At 37.7% G+C, this 20,755-nt stretch overlaps 1 protein-coding gene across 10 annotated transcripts in view; it reads right to left on the reverse strand.

The window, feature by feature from the left end:
* OTUD7A (OTU deubiquitinase 7A) overlaps positions 1-20,755 on the reverse strand; it is a 140,293-nt gene that overhangs the window by 9,198 nt on the left and 110,340 nt on the right. For 9 of the 10 annotated variants that reach the window (XM_042824029.1, XM_042824037.1, XM_042824033.1 and 6 more), the window contains 7 exons: positions 16,907-17,089; positions 14,454-14,672; positions 10,731-10,832; positions 8,742-8,869; positions 8,263-8,375; positions 3,523-3,650; positions 1,735-1,884 (listed from right to left, as the gene is read on the reverse strand). In XM_042824029.1, coding sequence (XP_042679963.1) covers positions 1,735-1,884; positions 3,523-3,650; positions 8,263-8,375; positions 8,742-8,869; positions 10,731-10,832; positions 14,454-14,672; positions 16,907-17,089 — 1,023 coding nt within the window. Of the gene's footprint in view, positions 1-72; positions 191-1,734; positions 1,885-3,522; positions 3,651-8,262; positions 8,376-8,741; positions 8,870-10,730; positions 10,833-14,453; positions 14,673-16,906; positions 17,090-20,755 lie in introns of those variants that run through there. The other variant, XM_042824038.1, reaches the window with a different exon arrangement.

Raw genomic sequence — 20,755 nt, forward strand, 5'->3', positions numbered from 1 at the left:
AAAATATATAAGTGTTTGTGTACCTACATATGGCATATGAATATATATTTACCTGTGTGTACAGGGGTGCATCTTTGTCAGGAACAAGCCACAGTGAAGGGCAAAGGGTGTGATTTAGTATGGCTACTTGATTTGAATAATTACCAGCAAAGGTAACTTTCTGTATGACAATCCCTAACTTGATCCAAAACTAATAATTAAAAAAAAAAAACAAAAATAATTAGATCACAAACACAATCCTTGAGAACATAAATACACAGTAATCAAAATAGCTGTTGTATGACTATAATGCTCTACAAACACTAGTAGAAATGCTTTTTTTCCTTCATTGGTTTTGTTGTTGCTTTTTTTTTTTTCTGCTCTTACATCAGTTCTTCATTGACAACACCAAGCAGAATTACTCATTGACCAAACACTGGGACTAAGAAAGCAACTAATAAGCAAAAATTTTATTGTAGCCTTGTGGACCACAACACTAGCAATAATCCAGCTATGTAGGCTATAGGTTCAGTGCGGACGGGGAAGAATCAAATATTAACATGCTCTAAATCACTTAAGGTTTTCTGTTGACATTTCTATCACTTATTCTGCAAGCAGCTGTAGCTAAGTCAGACTTGCAGTACAAAGATATTAACTACTATAGTTAGACACATATCCAGGTAACCAATGACAGGATGCAAGAGAATGACACAGAGCTGAACAAGGGGAGGTTCAAGCTGGACATCTGGAACGGCTTCTTTACCATAAGGTGGTCAAACACTGGTCCAGGCTTACCAGAGAGGTGGCTGGTGCCCCATGTTTGTCAGCATTCAAGAGGCATTTGGATAAGGCCCTCCATGATATGCTTTAGCTTTAGATTAGTCCTGAAAAGGTCAGGAAGTTAGGAGATCTCTGAAGATCCCTTCCAGGTGAACTATTCCACTATGTTCTGTGATACAGTGAGAGATGGATTCCCTACGAGATACTGACTTTCTACTAATGAGGGAGAGCACCCAGACTGTTCCAAACAGCAGTCTGGCTTATGAAAATTCTCAGCACATCAAGCCCAGTAGTAGCTAGTTAACTACCCTGGATTTGGGGTGCTGGGAAGCAAGAGAAGGGTAGGACGACCAAGTGCTGTATTACTTCTCACAGATATCTATTAGGCAAAGAGGTCTTCAAGTTAAGGGCAGTTACAGCTACCTCCTGGGCTGCTTGTGCAGGAATTAATCCACTCCTGACATTCTTGTCAATTTTAATCCTGTATCCAAGAAGCTCAAACCTGACACACAAAAGTTTGTTCAGACTTTGTTGTCACTATTACAAAGTTAAACAGAAGATAAGGCATAAAGATAAAAACATTTTCACTAGATGTTTTAAAATGAAAAACAAGTACATTTAGTGTACTAGAAGAGGCCTTTCATTACCTAATTCACACTTAGCTTTCTAAATGCTTTACAAACCCTAATTAACACAGTCCTTCAAGAACTTAGAAGCACAGCAGATAACTACAATTACAGCTATTTATATATGTAAAAAGACACAGTGATAAAGCAAAGATTAGAACTGAATAGTTCTTGGCTCACAGTTTTGATTCCACACTAAGGTCTAGACTGTAAAAAATAAAATTTAGTGGATATTGCTTCCTTTCTGATGGACACATATGCTTACAGGTCTATGAAAGTACTTAGTGCATTGAGTTCAAAACATATTCCTGAGTTTTGTGTTTATATATATTTTTGTGTTTATACATACCTTGCTCTCTCTGTTGATCTTTTTGTTCCATGGAAACAAGAGCAGAGAAATGTGCCTGATCATAGGCTAGAACCAGAGGTGAGCAATGGCATCTGTTAGGTAGAACTTCAAGTGGCAAATAAATTCCTCCAAATGGTATAGGTGCAAATGCTGCAATGACAAAATAAGATTACTTTTTTTCTTTTAACTATGAAAAAAGACACTAATGTTGCTTTTACTGTACGTAACAGCTGTGCTACACTGTTTTCAGAACTCAAGAAGAAGAGCTCTGAAGGGGAGCAATCAATAGGGGAAACAGTCATAACAGCAGGTAAAATTTTGTTATAAAAGTATCAGGAAATACACTAAGGGCAATAATGAAAACACTCCACTTTTACATAACTTTCCTTAGCCTGTTTACTAGTAAAGATATAAAAGTATTTTAACAAAATCTTGATGACTGTTACATGTTTAACATATCCGTAAGGACAAAGCTCCAAAAGGATTGCCTCTTTATTTTTATTAATAATTTTTATTTTTTTAATATTATTTATTAAATAATATTTTATTACATTGGCCCACAACGTCAGAGGTGCCTGTTGGTGGGATGGCAGCAGAGGGGCAGTCCGACAAAACAGAATCTGATATGGAAGTGCAGATGAAGCAAAGGTTTAGAATTGAATTCCTCCATGTGGAAGAACTGCACCTACTGACAATTCATTGACACTTACTGAATGTTTCTGGAACCCAAACAGTGGATGTGAGCACAGTGAGACAGTGGGTGGTACATTTCAGCCATGATAATAGCAATGTGAAATATAACCATGTTCTGGAAGGCCATGCACAGGTGTCACACCATGAAATGAAGACTGCCTCAATCAGTTATCAATGCCAATCAGTGGGTTATGACCAGGGAACTGCGTATGGAGCTTAATATTGGCTTTAATATTTGGAAATGATGGTGGCAATTTTGGAGTATCACAACACTTGTGTCAGGAGTGTCCCATAAATGCTCACTTGGGAACAGAATGAATACCATATGCAGGTTTGTCAGGGATTGTTAGATCAATATTAGGCTGGAAGTGACATTTTCCTCAATCTCATAATTACTAGTAGAGACATGGTGTCACCATGTCTCAAGTCAAAACTTGCAAACCATGGAGTGCAGGCATAAGCATTTCTCACTGAAAAAAAGTTCAAAACAAGCTTCAGTGGGTAAAGTGATATGCACCCTCTTCTGGGGACAGGAAAGGGGTGATCCTTCTGCACTTCCAGAAACAAACAACCAACTCTGACTGCTACACTGCAACGGTGACTAAATGAAGGCTCTAACTTCCAGTCAGGCCAGAGATGATATGCTTTCTTTTGCAACACAACAACACCAGGCCTCATAGCAGTTTGAAGATTGTAGAGTACATTGTCAGACTTGGCTCAACTGTCCTACTGCACCCATCATACAGTCTGGGTTTGGCACCTTCTGACTTCCATCTGCTCAGGCCAATGAAAGATGGACTGCATGGGGAACATTTTACAAGGAACATCATGGCAGCTGTGAATCAGGAGGTATTCTCCACTGGTGCAGATTTTTATGAGTGCAGCATGCCAGCTCATGTCCATTGCTGGAGAAAATGCATAGCTAATGGTAGTGACTATGTTGGAAAACAGAGTTTTGTAGCTGAGAATTTACTCAATCAAATAGTGTTATCATACTCTTTGTAGCTGCTGTAGCTTCCATGAAAATAAATAGGAGGCATTCGTTTCGGAGTGACCAAAGTAAATAGGGACATCAATTTCCATTGAAAAACTTACCTTCTCCACCAGAGTCTCGTAACATTGTGTCTGCTACTACCACAATAGGTCGTCTTAAAATGTGGGCCAAGACAAAAACGTGGAACTCTTCTAAGCTCTCATACACTGGATCTTCTGAATTATCAACCCTGGAAGACACAGCATTTAAACTTCAGAAAACCAACCCAGGGCAGCTATTTGCTCTTCCTTGTTACTCATACTCCTACTCTTCTGAAACACACATTCCAGTTACTGAAATAAACCAAGAGAAATTGGAAAGAAAAACATATTTTTGGGCATAAAGTAAGAGCTACAGAAAATGTTTTTACTTGCAGACACCACACAGGCTTATTAGTCATCAAAATTCATTACTGAGATATTGTCTGGTAGCGTAGCTAGAACTGAAAAGGTAAATCTCAGGCAAACTGCTGGTGGACAACTGCTTGCAATCATAAAAACAGTCATTTCACATGACAACATGGGCAGAGAGATTCTGCAATGGAAAGCTGAAAGTTCTTCTAATTCCTCTAACCATAACATAGAAAGTTACCTTAGCAATATAAAAAACAACATCAGCCTGAGTAGGTGGAATTTAACTTGCAAAGTTGAGCAAAGCATTTTCCTCTGATCATTACCGAAACGTTCTTAAGATGGAAAAGAGTATCTGCTGAAATAACCGGAGATTCATTTTGCTATCGGTTTTCCCAGTGAGATAATCTTCACCTTCCTTTAGATTTCCAAAATCAGAATTCTAAGCATTTCATCTTGAATATATATACATAACTTAAACAGATCAGCACATCTGGAGGTAAGATCATCCCTCCCACTTAAACATTTGCCTGAGGATGAGGTGAAAATTTTCATTTCTTTTTTAGAGAATACAGAAGGAATATAAATCAGTACGTACTGGGGTGAGACACAGTGAACTAGTTTTATCAGGGGAGTTTCACGGTTCAGAAAACACATAGAAAAAAATCTATACAAGAATCCTACATGGTGGGGCAACTGAATGTGATAGTTGAACAATAAAACAGCACTACAGAGAAGTTTTTTTTTTTCCTGTAAGTTGGCCTTTTAACAGGATCGATCCAACTACCATCTCCCTAATCTAGCTGGAGTAAGTAGAGTAGACAGGTCATATTTCATTTGCAGATTAAAATATATGGTTTATTCAGGAGCATTCCATGGGTCTAAATAGGATTAACACCCAATCAGCTTCACAGTGAACAAGTACATTAAAATGAGGACAAAAAAATGCTGTTCTTGGAAGGAATTCTTAAAAACTGACATGAAATGTAACTGGAAGCCAATTAGGGCACTTGAAGAGTTTTCTGCCTTTGTTGTTTTTTTTTTTCTCTTTTCAAACTTTTGATACCACTATGTTTATCAGACATCATGGGACAAAATCTATTAAACTCATCTTCTTTACTCATCAGAAGTATGGAAATGCCTTCCAACATCTATTTCTTCCAGATAAGGGTACTGACTGGTAACATTTTACAGTTTGACAATACAATGTTTTGCGTCCAAAATAGTCCCAAATTTTAAAGGTGGACAAAAAGAATAATTACCTTCTAAAAGAATTTGACAAATACAAGTACACACAGGATGGTGCAATTAAAAAAAAAAGAAAAAGAGATTGAGCTATCTCAATCCTATCCATGATGCTTGAGGCAGTTTCTGCTCTAGTCATCATCTGATGTCTGAAAGGCACAAGCAATGAAAGAAAAGAAAGAGAATAACAGATTGTCTACTAGAAAAGATAACTGGATGTGAAAGGAATATCAGACAAGACTCACAGAATATACAGCAAGATTTGTCATATTTTCACTAGAAATTACAAAGCAAATCAGCACCTGTGAAATTCATCTACAGTCTAAACATCTATTCTCAACAGTATCACGAGTCAAAAATACAAATTCAACCACACAGTTGTATTTAAACCACCATGTATACAGAATCATAAAGGCTGGAAAGACCTCAATCATCAAGTCCAGCCATCAACCCATCACCACCACGCCCAAAAAACATGTTCTTAAATGCCACGTCTACACAGTGTGGCACTTGAGTCATGACTGCTCCCCCACTGCGATGGGATGCCCTTGGCCACCAAACCCAAACAAAAGAAAAGACAACCAAGTTGGAGAAACATCTACATCAACGAGGAGATAAACTTCATTACACACTGGACCTCAGCTGGCCAACTACAACAGTGTATTTGAGGAACATCATCCCTCAAATAAGACAAGTTACTAAACAGTGAAACACACTACATATCAAAAACAATCACTGTCTTCATACTGAACCTAACAGGAAGAATTCTATACCATCACCTATGCAGGGGAAAGAGATGAAGTCTTCTCTCACAAGGTTTCAAAGCCTGCAATAAACTTGTTTCAGACCAAATTTACTCCAACAAATAGGGAAGCACAATCATATAATACAATTTATCGACTAATGTCCTTAAATTCCTTAAGCTATTTGTGATCTTATTCATCTGAATAGTCTTATTTTCTCTATCTGTAAGAACTTCAAAAAGCCTTTTTCTTCCATATAGTGAAATGCAATTGCTAGGTTTGTTTTAAACATTCTTTTATGGAAAAGCCTACAAAACTTTTGACAGCAACAAGAGGGAAACAATGTAGAAGAGCATGTGCTAGTGATTGCTTGCTTGGAGTACATCACTGACTGGTAAACGTATTGGGATAATTCGCTCTCCCAAAAAGGTAACACAGATAAAAGCATTTTTTTCCAATATGTACCATAATGGTTTGGATCAGACCCAAAATACTGCATTAACCAAAGGGGATTAAAAGTTATATCTCAAGTTCTGCTTTTGATTTCTTACTCTATAAAATCTCTAAACTTTTTTCTCAGGGACAAACAAGCTTGATAAAGCATTCATTAGTCGTAAGAAACATCAGCTAGTATAAAAGATGCACTATTTGCAATACTGAACCTTTTTCTATTTGCATCTGTTAACTGCTCCATATACTGAAATATATGAAATAGTGAGAAAGGAACAGCACTCCTGTAACAGACAAACATATAAAATAATACTTGTTTTTAGGCATTACCTTTATTAAAAAAAGATCCAAACTAAATCCTCTGCAAGATGAGGGTCTTTGATGGATGCAGCAGTTTGGATACTTTCTTGCATTACTCTGAGTACCTAACCAAGTCTGAAAACCCAAATTACATACAGCTGAGAGATACTACCTTTGGAACATTCTGCTGCTGCTGCAGTAAATAAAATTCTAATGACACATGGAAAGACTACAGAAACCTTTCTTCTCTTCTTACCCATTTAAAATCACCTGACTTTTTTTTAACAAGATGCCAACATCATACAAGACAGCAAGCCAGAAGCTGACATGCATGTCTAAAAATGAGTATCATCCACTTTCAAAGTAAGTATGTTTCAAAATACATTTTGCTTCACAGAAATGAAACAATTATAATAATCTATTTTTAAAAAATAACATTTACATGTGCAAATCCACTTCAAAATCAGACTTTGCTTCACAGTTGATTTGCTTGAAGGATTTTACATGCTGGGAACAAAAAGGTAGGAGCAAGGTTTTTCAGTGTTCCCTTCATCTATTTCTCCAAATTCAATTCAAAGAACATATTCTCAGAACAGAAATCTGTGAAAGTTTAGTGACAGTTGCTGGACACCTTTACACGTACTTCAATCTCAGAAATTTATTAAAATTTGTAGGTGAACGAAGCAGCATAATTCCTAAGCTTGTCACTGAATTCTTTTGAAGCACATACAACTTCTGATGCTTTTGCTAATCCTGACACCAAAGGAGAACGCTTCATCTATAATTCAAAGACTAATCTGCAAGCTCTCTTAATATAGTACCTAAAGTAGAGAATGTAATAAACTCCATCTCAAAAACACTGTTTTGATGTTCCTTTTTCTTTGCAGAGTCTCTGTTATTTTGAACACTGGATGCATTGCATGATTCTTTTAAAGGAAAAATGAACTGCTCCGTATTTATCCTTACTTCTTTCCAATTTGAAAAAGAAATGTGAACCATGGAAAAACAATTTAAATTTGTTCTCTATACAACAGTGTGTGGTATTGCCTTTTGAACTGTCTGGGAAATAAAGGTAAAGTCTGCCAAATGCAACATTTCATGACATCTCTGATTGGAATATAGTGAAACTATAAACTACATGAAGTTTGCAGAATTAAAGACAGAAGCTGGGAAAACTAGTGGTAAATGGCCAAGTTTAAGAGAAATGTGAATTGAACTGCATTAGAAGACTAAAGCATATAAACAGAAAAATATCTACAAACATGGAAAACAAACTGAGAAGTAAAATGAAAACCAATCAATTTAAAAAAAAATTAAAACAGAAGAAACTGAAAACCATTATGGCTGATAATTTGATCATCATCTTCCTTCTGCATTAGATTTCCCTATCCCTGGTATCACAAATTTAAAAGGAAAATGCAATATAATTTCAAATACAGTTTGAATTGTACATACAGAATATATTGTACGTAAAAAATATTTTTTTGAACATTTTATTTCTTCATTATGTTTTATGCTTTGCCAACTTACTTTTCACATACAGTTTTCTTCAGGGGAGTCAGTAGCTAGAGGAAAAAACGAACTGAGTACACAAGCCTAAATATTCTTCATTACAAAAACTAGACAGAAAAACGAAAGCTCTTGCATTAAGGCTGGTTGATAGTCTTATGCTTTGGAACAAAAGCACTGCAAGATACTCATACTCTGCACTCACCCACCACCAGTGCCTCCATTTTTGCTGAAATGCGTGCGAGGCTCACTTGATGCCAGCTTAAGCAGTTCATTCCACTCCCGCTCCCATTCTTCTTCTGTATACACTAAACCTGACTATGGGAGAGAATGAAACACATTTGTAGTTATGCTGGTAAAAAAATTTGAGCAGCGCTCTGTAGCAGTATATGCAATTAGCTTTTGAGCTTCTTACATGATACATTAATAGTTCAACATTCTTATTCAGATGAAAAGAATATTAATTTACTAGGAAGATCTAAGACACTAACTGTAAGAACTAACCGCGCATAGTTATGCCCACAAAGCTACGAATACATTTCATTCTGAGGTTCAAATTCTGAATACAAATCTCTCTCCCCAGTGCAGAATGGAAAAAGAAGGAATCTGATAGCAAATGAAACTTTCACAAAGTTCAGAATTGTTCTTTTTATGCTGACAAGGTTGCCTTTAGACCATACAGACCTCCTTATTCTGCTGGGTCTGTTGCCATCTCCACCTTCTTTTCAGTGCTTCCCTTTCAGCTCCACTTCTCATCATAGTGTAGAGTGCTTTCCGTAGAACAAGATCCCGGTCATGAAATCCCCACATTCCTACAGTATCACAAGAAGGCACTCAATTGTAAAGAAACTACATTAAAACAGATATAACAAGTACTAATATAATTAATATTGTCCTATGAGCAAAAGCAACATAGCTTATACATTATTTAAGACTTTTCTTCGCAAGAAATCTACTCATTATTTCTAATGTTTCCTTCCAAAAGGGTCAAAATACAGATAAAGCAGTGAACAATAAAAGGGAATTTTAACAAAGCTTAAACTTGGCCAAAAGAACAACAAGGATGTGAGCTGTTTCAGTATGTGCTTGCAGGTAACAAACTGTGCTGCAAACAATGGAATATTCAGCACACAGATTACTTCTAGTTACCAGTTCCAGCTGCCAGCAGAGCTTGCAGACACAAGGATACTAATGACAACCACAGGCTCTTCTGTGCATCACAGATGATGATTCTGACGCCCACAGGCGTCCACTCTTACACAGCATGATGTCCAATTTCTTTTGGCTTCAACATCCAAACAAAAAGCATTCAAGATGATTGGAAATATAAAAATACAACCAGCCACAGGCTTGCAAGCTCCTTTTAAGACAGTTCACAGATCTTTGGAGAGTCAAGCAGTAACCATGACAAAAGAACAGAACACTCACTGAGACACATGCCCACAGACATCTAAGTTTCAGTTATATTATCAGCTGCTGGCATTAAATATGTATATTTCAAATTTTGCAAGTCAAAATACTTCCAGCATTTTTTGTAAATAATACACAATTCCTCTAAGCAAAAAATAGAGTAGGCAAAGATAAAAAGGATCCTTGGAAAAACTAATATATATATGTATCTTTTTACTATTATTTTCAAAAAGAACAGTCCCTTCAAAATGATTAAAAATCCTAATGTTTTTCACAAAATTGCTTTTGGAGGTCTGCTGGTACAAGATCTTAGCGATGGGAACAACAGAAGAACCTTCCTCATGATAGTTATGATACGGAGCAAACATCAAAGACTTTTGGATTCACAGGTTTCTATTTATTTGATATAATTTGAAAAAAGGCTTCACAGATCTTGTATTAATGATTAATTAACTGGAAACTACTTTTCATAGAATCATGGAATGCTTTGAATTGGAAGGGATCTTTAAAGGTCACCCAGTCCAACTCCCCTGCAGTGAACAGTGTCATCTGCAGCTAGATCAAGTGCTCAGAGCCCCATGCAGCCTGACCCTGAATGTCACCAGGGACGAGGCATACCTCATCTCTCTGGGCAACCTGTGCCAGTATGTCATAACCCATACAGTGAAAAACTTCTTGCTCGGACTCAGTCTGAATCTTCTCTCTTTCAGTTTGAAACCATTTCTATTTGTCCTGTGACAACAGATACCACAAAAGAGTCTGTTCCCTCTCCTTCTCACAGCCCCCCTTCAGGCATTGAAATGCCATTCTCAGCTCTCCCCGAAGCTTTCCCTTCTCAAGGCTGAGTAGCCACAATTTGTCCAATTTTTAATTCACTCCAAAGTCTGTTTTCCATATAGTTGAAATCTTGAAGGAATGAGTAGAACTGTTTAACACAAGCCAGAGGACAACAGATGCAACTCCTTGCCCACAGTGAGGACAATTCCCCATACGTAAGGAAAATGCACACTGCTGTTTATGGAAAGGGTTTTTTGATATTGTTCCAATTATACTTGTGATATCACCTCACAAAATTTACACCTTCATCCCTCAAGAATGCCTACAACAATCAATTCTTTAAGTGAAGTTTGAAGAATGTATTGCTCCAGAACCAGACTTTTAATGGAATTCTTTGCATTCCATTTGTTTCTGAACTTTCACTAGGCACAGAGCAAACTCGTAAATATTTCTGGCAGAAGACTCCATGCACACATTCTTCCTTACCTAAAGAGGCAGCATGCAGGAGGCAGTTTCCATCACCTGTTGTGGCCAAGGGAAGAAGACGTTTGCAGCTTGTACACACTGTGGACCACCAGTTCAAACGACCTGAAAAGAAAGCATCCATTAAAATGACATAATGGGTACTAAAGGAAGGTGAGTACTGTGTAGAGTCACACAGTGATGATAAGTAATGTTGAAGGCTATTTGAAACCGTCAGATTTAAATTAGAAAAAGAACCAACAATGTTACAATAATACCTTAAAAGGCAGTTTGCTGACATGTGCTTAGTTTCCTTAAGGAAAGAAGGCTAAAAAGAGCCTTTCTTTCACTTCTCCAGTAGACTGTACTTCCAGAAAACTGCCCATCTATAAAACTACTCACATACACTGATGTTCTTGAAATGTAATACTGAGCTGTGCATGTAGAAATAACTGTAGAAGTAAAACTGACCAAGTAAATGTTTCTTTTTGGGCTGATGCACCAGCAATACTGAGGTTACCAACCAGAATGCAAATCCAAAGTCATAAACTGAGATGGCACAGAAGTGTACAACTACGTATAACTGGCTACACATACCCAGCAGAGAGCTCCTGCTCAGTTTACCAGCTTATTTCATAATCAGAGATGTGTTTTTCCACAACATTACTGCATTCCATTTTAGTGTGAGAAAATACTTGCTGTTCATACTAGAACCGAATTACATAAACATGTATTCCAGAGAGGAAATGTATTCCAGAAAAGAGGAAATGAGTATCATTTTCTTGTAATTCTGATGGTTGTGACTCCAGCACCTGACATATACTTGAAAGTCTGTTAAAAAATCTTAGCTAGGAAAACGCTCCTATTGCCTCAAATGCATTTATTTACATTTCTTTTAAAATCAAAGCTTAATTTTTAACAGTCTGAAATCAAACGTTTTCATAACTTAAGGGATTTGTTTTCAGGAGTGTGAAACACAGGCAAAATATGCAGCTGCATTATATGCTTCATAAAAATTAGTTTTCAGGTTCAGGTTTAGTTGTTATACTGAGTTATGTTTAAGGAAAGCAATAAAAAAACCCCACTGTGTTTAGCGTGTTTAGAGCACTTTTTGTAGCTGTTCTGCTGCCCACGTGATGTATTTGAGAGCCCATCAGCACAGCAGTTTGGGTGCTGCCAGTACCTCCCCTGCAGCCAAGCAGCTTCTCTGTCAGGCTACACCTTAACTGAACACAGCAGAAGTATGGTAACAGAAATCAACCTGCTGCAGTAAAATGCTTAGAATTATGTAATTCCTTTCACCCAGATCTCATTTAAGATTATCACAACCTGAGCCATCCTCCCTTGCAGAACTACACTGATTGCTGCAAGAGCCCTCAGTCTGCACATACCCTGCACACTGACCTCATTCCAGGCAATAATGAGCAGCTGGGGTTACGAGATGCACGAAAGCCTCAGATGCTTTTTTGAGTATATAAATTGTACACATTGATGAACTCTAAATGTCTAGGAGAAATTCAGAAGGCAATCACACAAATAGTAACAGACACACTGCAGTAGCAGAGAGAGACCAAGGAATGCTGTCTTAATCTGAGTCTTCTGTTTATGATCTGACAGCATTTTTGAGTGAAACAGGAGTTTCTCTACAGGTAGGAAGCAACCTGAACATCCTTTCACATAAAGATATAATGGTAGCAAGTGCTTAAGTATGTAGAAACAGAATTTAAATCCTTTTAAAGACATCCATCTCGTTTGGGGATGTCAAACAAAATGTGCTACAGGCTTTTTTTTTTTTTTTTTTTAGCATTTTTGCACCCCCAATATATGGTGTTTTGTTTTGTTTTTTTAGCAGTAATCTGCTGCTCCTTCTCTTGCCTAATCAGCTTTTTTTTTTTTTTCCTCCTCCTATTGAAATTTATGCCCTTAAACCAGAACTCAAGTACACACATCTCTCCTCCCTTAACAGTATCTCAGCTACTGAAATGACAGTCTTCCTCTTTTTCTTATTAAAATAAGACCACAGTCGTTTGCAGGGAATACATCTTATCCACCAATGTTTTGATGTCAGTGACCAAAGTGCAGTCAAACTGGGCCCTCTGTTGGTCAGAGACAATAAAACGTGTGATGCTAAGTGACACCTATTAATTCCTGCTTCTCATTTCAGACAACACGTGTACGATGGCAGGCAATACAGGGAAACTGAGCATTTGTGGTCAGACAATAGGTCACTTTATATGACAACACTTGACATGAAAACACAGGTGTGCTTTGTTTTTTGTTTTGAGGGTTTTTTTTTTTTTTTTGTTTAAATTAAGTATCTGCTGTTTGATCTGTTAAACTCATTTCAACTGAAGAATTCTTTCTCCAGAAAGTTTTAGGGTCATGACAGCCTCCTCTTCAGATGCCAGGGGCTCCAGGCACAAAGAAACCTTCACAAAGCAAGCAGTAATGGGGGGACCAGCAGTCTTCACTAAGAGAAGTGCCAGGAACAAAACAGTTACTGGTTGTTTCCACTGCCGTAATATTTTATTAAAAAGCAAATTAGCTTTCCTAGTGTGAGTCAAGGTATTGCCCTGATTCAAATAACATGAAGAAACGAATAAATGATTAATTCTAACTGTCAGAGAGGTCTGAGAGGAATACTCAGAAGCAGGAAATTCTAAGCAGGTTTCCATGGTATAATCCTGTAAGCATGTCTTTTTGCCACTTGCAATGATTTTGGACACACGTGAATGAGAGATAGGACTGCTGCTCTCTACCTCCTTACTCATCTTTTCTGCATTAAATGACTGAGCTGCTTACGAAGCAAATCCTGGACTGCATTTTAGAGTCTAAGGTTTTGAGGCAAACCAGCACTGACTGCTGGCTCCAGACCAGCACCCTAACTCTACGTTTTCTATCTCCTTTTGTTCTGTATTAGTAAAGCCCGTTCTTCCATTTCCTAGCATGCAAGCTACATCCACACTGGTATCTCAGTCCCACCACACCCTTCCATATGAGATTTATTTTTTGGACCAATACATCTGTCCCTGTATCTTCCACTCCCTGAAGTACACCATGCACATCCACTCTCTGATCTGTGGTCTCTGCAAGTTTCACTCTTCCAGGCTTAGGCTTATTTAGACACACAACCTTTAAGTCAATATCTCAGTACACTGAGTCCATACAGATGGGTTCATTTCATGGTTCATTAATAAACTTTCTGTTTCATCAGGTAAAGATAATAATTTCAAATATGTTTCTCCATATCTATCCAAATTAAAACTTTAACTTAAAATGTTAAACTACTAATAAATATGAATTAATATAAAAAATAACTTTTCATGTTAGTAATGAACTATTACATTCACAATCTTCAGTTTCTTATTACAAAAACAATAATCAGTGTACAAGTTGCATATTTAAAAGATATTCTCAAGCTGCAACAGATCTTGAAGAGGTTTCCTTTGTTAGTTTGCAATTGTTAACTGCAATGACACTTCCTCACAAGCATTAGAAGCACCAACATGACTCCTCCATCAGTCTTCCATTCCTTCCTTCTGCATTATCTTTGAATTATTAAACAAATTTGACAATATATAAAGTTTTAAGAGAGGATGAGGGCATGCATCATTCTGCAAAGCACAGTATTTCCTCCGGCATTTTTTTTTTTCCTGTGCAAGACACCCAAATTCCAAAAATGAAGCATCATTAAAAACAGCAAAATATCAGATAACCCAACCACTGCCATGTGAAGTCCATACCCACCTGCTTGCTCCAAAGCAACCATTGTTGCCTGCTCAATTAAGTCACGTTCAATGAAGCTTCTGAAATCTTCGCTGTACACACTAAGGTCTGGCAGCTGGAATGTGTAGATGGGCATCTCCAAAGGAAATTGTTCATTGCTGCATTCATTTGCTACATGTGATCGAGCAAGAGAGACTATGGCTGAGCTGGCATGAGAAATGCCTCTGGAAAGCCGCTTTTCTGTAGAGAAGCCAAAGAGATTATAGACTGTAAGAATACATTGAAAAGCATTCAACATCGACAGTCTGGTTAATGTCTTTTCACTTTGGAATGTATTCTGCTTCTTTAATATTTTTGGGGGTTTATTTCTCCATACTGAATGATTGCTTAGTTCTCATTATGGATTCCCTATGGCAAATTATAGATGAACTGCACTCTCCTTCTTTCAAAACAGATTAATAGTAAAGAAATGGCATGAAAGAAAAGCATTTTATTTTCAAGAAGTTCAAAAGTTATTCTTATGTTTCTAGAGATGCATTACAAGAAACAATTACTGGTGGACTTACAATGATCAATTATTGCTTTGAACTCTTAAATTAGGTTGACTTGTGAATCAAAAGATACAGCATTCTGCAATCACTCCATATCAAATGCCATACTGTTTAATTTCAGAGCAATCCACCTGGACACAATTTTATCATCACTGTGATGAAAGTCAGACAAACTCAGTTTTTAGGCATGAGCATTTTTTAAAATCCTGATCCAAGGATCAATCCACAGTTCAAAACAAGCAATGACATTAGCAAGTCTGGTATAGAAGTATGTATTGTTTTAACTAAAATCATAGATTTCACTTCTCTGTTGACAAATGCCGTAAACAAAACAGTCAATAATGGACTGATAAAGCAAAATAAGCATTAGAATCTTAAGAACAGAACAAATTACTACCATGTCATTTTACTTTTCTGTACATGTCCTCAGTATCAGCAAACAGGTAAGAGAAAAATTAATCACTAATACCCTGCAAGTGTTAAAAACCACAAATCGTTCAGTTCAAACTGATATATTTTTGAACTTAGAATACGGGAAAGTCACAAAAATTGAGAAAAACTGTGCGTACCAGGAGTTCAGTAATACCAAAAGGGTTAGATCTGTTGATGTTGATAAAATGTTACAGGTAACAATTTTAAAGGGAACTGAAATAGTTATATCTCTGAAAGCAACTTCATTTTTTAAACAAAGACCAACTGTAATACGCCTCTTGTTTTCGTCTGACATAACTGAAACTGCCTACATCCGTTTCAGAGCTTCAGTAAGCAATAGCTCTCTGATCGTGGTCAGGAAGGATTTCAGCTACCCATGCAACATAACTTTTAGCCAGACTTATACCACAGAACCCACTGCAGAGACAAAACCATCAGACAGACGTTTCAGTGTAAACTTGGTAGTATACTAATACGGATTTTTACAGTGAGTTGGATCCTAATAAGGATGAAAGCAACAGTTCTACCAACTACAGTGTGCTACTCTTCCTCCCTTTATCTGTATTTCATGCTCTCAGGAGTCATAAGAAGCAATGCAGTTCCTTTTCTACTGGTGGAAGTTATCCATTTAAAATACAGCTTCACTGATACTTGTGAGCAATGATGATGTTTCCCGTCTGATAGAAGGGATGAGCTGGCAGGAAAAGGGAAGGCTTTCTGTTCCAACTGCACAGAAAGCTCTGCTGAAATCACCACGCTACTGCTGTTACTTTCCTACCTGAGAAGCTGTCAGAGCTGTAGATTAACCATAGTGCTAACTACAGTTCCTTGATAATTAACATGAAAAAGAAATGCATTTCAACAATCCAAGCAAGAGAGTGAAAACTTGAAACAGAATTGCATGCAAAAGAAGTAAATCCTAATGCTTGTGATGCTGTACTGCAAATCTGCTGCCTGAGGTACATGACTCATTTTAGTTCTGAAGGTTTCAATTTCTATTTTGTGGGACTTGAGAAGGGATGTTCTTTCTTCAGGGGAGCCATAAGGGATCAAAAATTAAAAGCTGAAATTTATTCATAGATTTCATACATCCTAATCAAATACTACGAAAAAGAATGCAAAGGCAGAAATATGGATTATTTATTAAAAAACGGCTTTTTTGTGTCTCATGTAGTATAAAAGTACTACATGAAGCACTACATACAGTAGTGGTCTCTGACACCCTCTAATTCCCTTTTGTACCATAGGACTGCCTAGCAATAGTGTATTTCTGTACTTGAATTGCTCATTAAAAACAAACAAACTTGTAGAGCTGAGGCAAAGCCTGTGACAGCTGAAAAATGCAATGCATAGCATCTCTGCAAAGCCTGTCACAGTGACGTGGATTACAGGCTGGCTGCCAGTGATTTCAGCCTCCCTGCAGACACACAAAACTCACAAGCAGACCATCTAGAAAGCTGCTCCCCAGAAGCCCCAGAGAAGAGCTCTTACCTTGAGCGATGTCATCCTGCCGCTGCAGGCAGGGCCGCTCGGCCTTTGTCACCTGAGGAGGCTGCTCGGGCTCGGGCTGCTTGCAGTACTTGCCCTCGTTGAACACCTGCGGCAGGTTGGCGGTGTGCACCTGCCGGAGCTGCTCATAGTCACTTAAAGCTGCTGTCAAGTCCCAGTTTTTGCCTGCCAAACAAAAAAAAAAAAAAAAAGGACATCTGCTCAGGACAGTCTGAGAGCAGACTGGGGGCCTGGAAACCATCCCCTGTGCATTTAGAACAAACTTAAACAGAGAAATCATTCTCACTTAGAGCATCAGCTTTTGGAAAAAACATTTACAACTGCTCCTTCCTGAACAAAAATGCACAGTTGATAAACACCTTGAAAGTGCACAGCAAACAGACATGGATAAAACTCTTTTCTCTCTTGTGTGTGCTCTTGGTTTGTTTTCTATTATTTGTATCTGTAGAACACACGGCCTTCTGCACCCATCCACTGCTGCACACTTGCTTGAATTTATTGCAATGTTTCAGCATTCCCCTTTTCAGGAGGTGAAATGTCCTCATGCTGCTCTCCAGTACACCAACCACAGTAAGACACACTGTCCCTCAGTTGGGTTCCACCACCTCACATTGTCCCTCTCTAGCCAACAGGAGAAGAGACCTCTCAGTGGAAGAGACCTCAACATGAGTAATCCTCGCTCGCTCAGAGTTGAGCACGTGCTTTGTCAGATCACGTCTCACACTCCTTAACAACAAAACTCAGGCACACCTTAGGCAGCCCACACTGGCTGTACTGTTACTAGATTCTGTATTTTTCAGGCTGATAACACTCATAACACTTATGCAGCAAGACCTGAGCAACATGCTGTTTATTTAGGATTTAGTGGTTTTTTTAACGTCTCTGTTTTTGCTAAAACAGCATAGATTAGCAGCACTGCAACAGTTAACAAATTCATCTTCTTTCAATTGTTAACAATAGACATCATACAATTAGGGGACATTCATCATTAATCAGCAGGAATAGCAAGCATGCAATTACAAAGCCACACTCACAACCTTCACAAATCCACCTACTCCAATATGTTAAAAAGAACATTTAAAAGGTCACCAGCAATTCCTGATCTAGTGATAAACAGCATGCCAGAAAGGATGCAACCTTAGACAGAGAACTAAGAGAGCTCTAAGTAGTGAGGACCACAGCAAAGGTCAGTGTGCAACAATACACATATACAGTACTTCAGCAAAGGGTATTTTAAGAAGGACAGGAACTGCAGCTTGAAGTTGAACAGGACCAAAAACATGGAGGGAAAAAAAATGATGCAAAAGGGGAAGAGAGAGGTTAGAGAGGACAACGATGCTGAACAGGAAACTAAGTTAAGAGGAAGAGAGGACATAATTATTCAAAATGACAAATACAATGGGAAAATAAGTATTTTGGCAAAATGACAGTGTAACTAAAACGAACACATCTTTCAGAATTTTTAACTATTCTAATAGAAGGCAATATTCGCCCAGCTACTTTACTTTCAATGTCATTTTTTCATTCTTAATGAAAATAGCATGTAAATGCAATACCTTTCCGAAAACAAAGACAACTGAAGAAGCAGTGTAACAGTATAAATCTGAATGCTTTTGCCAGCATGTCTTACATATTTTACTATCACTGCATGTACATTTTACAAGTCACAGAAAACAAATCACAATCAAGTGTTGCTAAAGATAATGCAAAGCTTCGGCGGAACTAAACCTACATCAAAAATTCAAAAAAACTGAAAAATAATTATAATAATTAAAAAGCCAACCAAATAAACAAAGTCTCCCTGTCTGCAGGACAGAAGTCTTGCTGGCAAACAAATCCTACATTTTCACTCCTTCAAAAACTAGTGTAGAGTCATTGCCTTGTGACTCAAATATTCCATACTGCCGTATACAAAGGTGTTCTTAGAATAGCAGCTGTGCCACAAATACGAAGTAGCAGCTGTTAGGTGGAAGGAACATCTCCTCATTTAGCCCATTACACTGACCCTGCATTTTACACAAGACTGCACAGTGGCTCGGTAACAAAGCAGTTAAACAGCAACAGTGTTTTCAGCAAGAATGATCAGTTCAGGCAGCCCTTTCCCTGTGGGGATGAAATCTACCTGCAAGGACGTACAGCCGCAGAAATTTACGAAGCACCAGACACAAATCTGGTATTTGGCAGGGTATATAACTTATTTCTAAAAACAAAGTCCAGGACTCTTACTCCATCTATGCTCTGTGCCATCTTTCAGCTTAGATTTTGAGCCATTATGCACAGCAGAAAGTAAAACAGCTTTGATCTCTACACTACTGCCTTCCTTCCAAGAAGGCAGAAAAGAGTTCTTAGCTGAAAATGTTGGCTGCAAGGCTGAGAGGAAAAATGAGAAAGTCCTACCATCAGGTGCTCCTTATAAACAAAGACATAGCCCAAGATCAATCAATTTAAAGCTCTTATAGAATCATATCTGTTCCTGGAGTTACATCAATATCCCATTTCACAAGAGAACGCAGTAAGGCCTGAAGCCCGTGAACCGACTGAGCTCCCTAAAACTGAGGAAACCCTTTAAAATTCTTCTTCTTCCTATCAGCCTAAATTAGTTATGTCCAGATTTGATGTTAATTTATGTGTTCCTGATGAATAAGGGAAGTGGAAAGCGTTCACCTTTGGCACAATGGAAATTAAAAGCTGAATGTGGCTGGTGCATTTTGTGACAGACCGGACTCCTCCTGGAACACATGTAGGCCTCCGTGTTTTGTGTGATGCTGCTGGCTGACAGGCTCATAATAGCCAATAATTATATGAGATCATCATAATTATATAAGATCATCAATCTCATTTAGAGATTTAGGACCAGAAGTGAAGATTATTAACAAACAACACTGTTCAATCGTTCCAGCATCTTGATGAAAGCTACTCAGGAGCCCTTATGTACGTGCTTCAGCTGAACCATGACAACCTCAACTCTTTAATGGAACATGTCTAGCTTTATGTGCTGGTGAAGTTACAAGAACTATTCTGAACTCAGCAAGTACTGGCCTTTTATCCTCACTATTTCATAGACTTTTTTTCACAGGACTCTCTCCAAATGTTTAGAATTTGGACTGCAGGTACAATTCAGAATTATAAGCTATGTAAAAACAAATACGATGAGAAAAAGCTAAGGAACACCCCTTCCAACTGCAAAAACTCTTTCACCTCTTCAGTTACTTCTCTTCCACTGGATACCATCTCCTCTTTTTATTAAAACTAAGAGATAAAAGATGACTAATACAGAAAGGCATCTGGAGAAATAGAAAACAGCCTCTGATTTTCCAGACAATTAACAGATTCTTAGTTCTTATCAACATAGAGTGACCAGTGAACAATTAACAGAACAGATTAATTAAAAAAAAAAAACAAAACACCTTCCCTCAATCAGATAATCATTTAAGATAGAAAGTTTACCATCATCTTCTTTTCCACCTGAGGATGTCCATTCTGCTAATAGAACAACGCACAAGTTGACTTTAAATGAAATCAACTTCCTATTTGGCACAATGCAGATTAACATGGATAATGACAGGAAAGGAAAGGAATTCTAGATCAGCTTCACTCTTTCTGAAAAACTTGGGTGTAAAACCAGTCTAGTATTACACCACATGTTTTAAAATGAGTTTAATTTTTGTTCAAACTCTCAAATAATAGCATAGCAAGGACACAATTTTTTCCCATTTCCTGTTTGATTGCAAAGTCACTCAAGATGAACAGACAGCTGGAAATGACAATTTTGATCTCTGTGGAATAAGACATTGATAGCTACTCAGTTTCTTCTTCCTTTGCCAAGTCTTC

The sequence above is a fragment of the Centrocercus urophasianus genome, unplaced genomic scaffold, assembly GCF_019232065.1.
Source record: "Centrocercus urophasianus isolate 14NV4802_14NV808 unplaced genomic scaffold, USGS_Curo_1.0 seq_23, whole genome shotgun sequence".
In the NCBI taxonomy this organism is placed as follows: domain Eukaryota; kingdom Metazoa; phylum Chordata; class Aves; order Galliformes; family Phasianidae; genus Centrocercus; species Centrocercus urophasianus.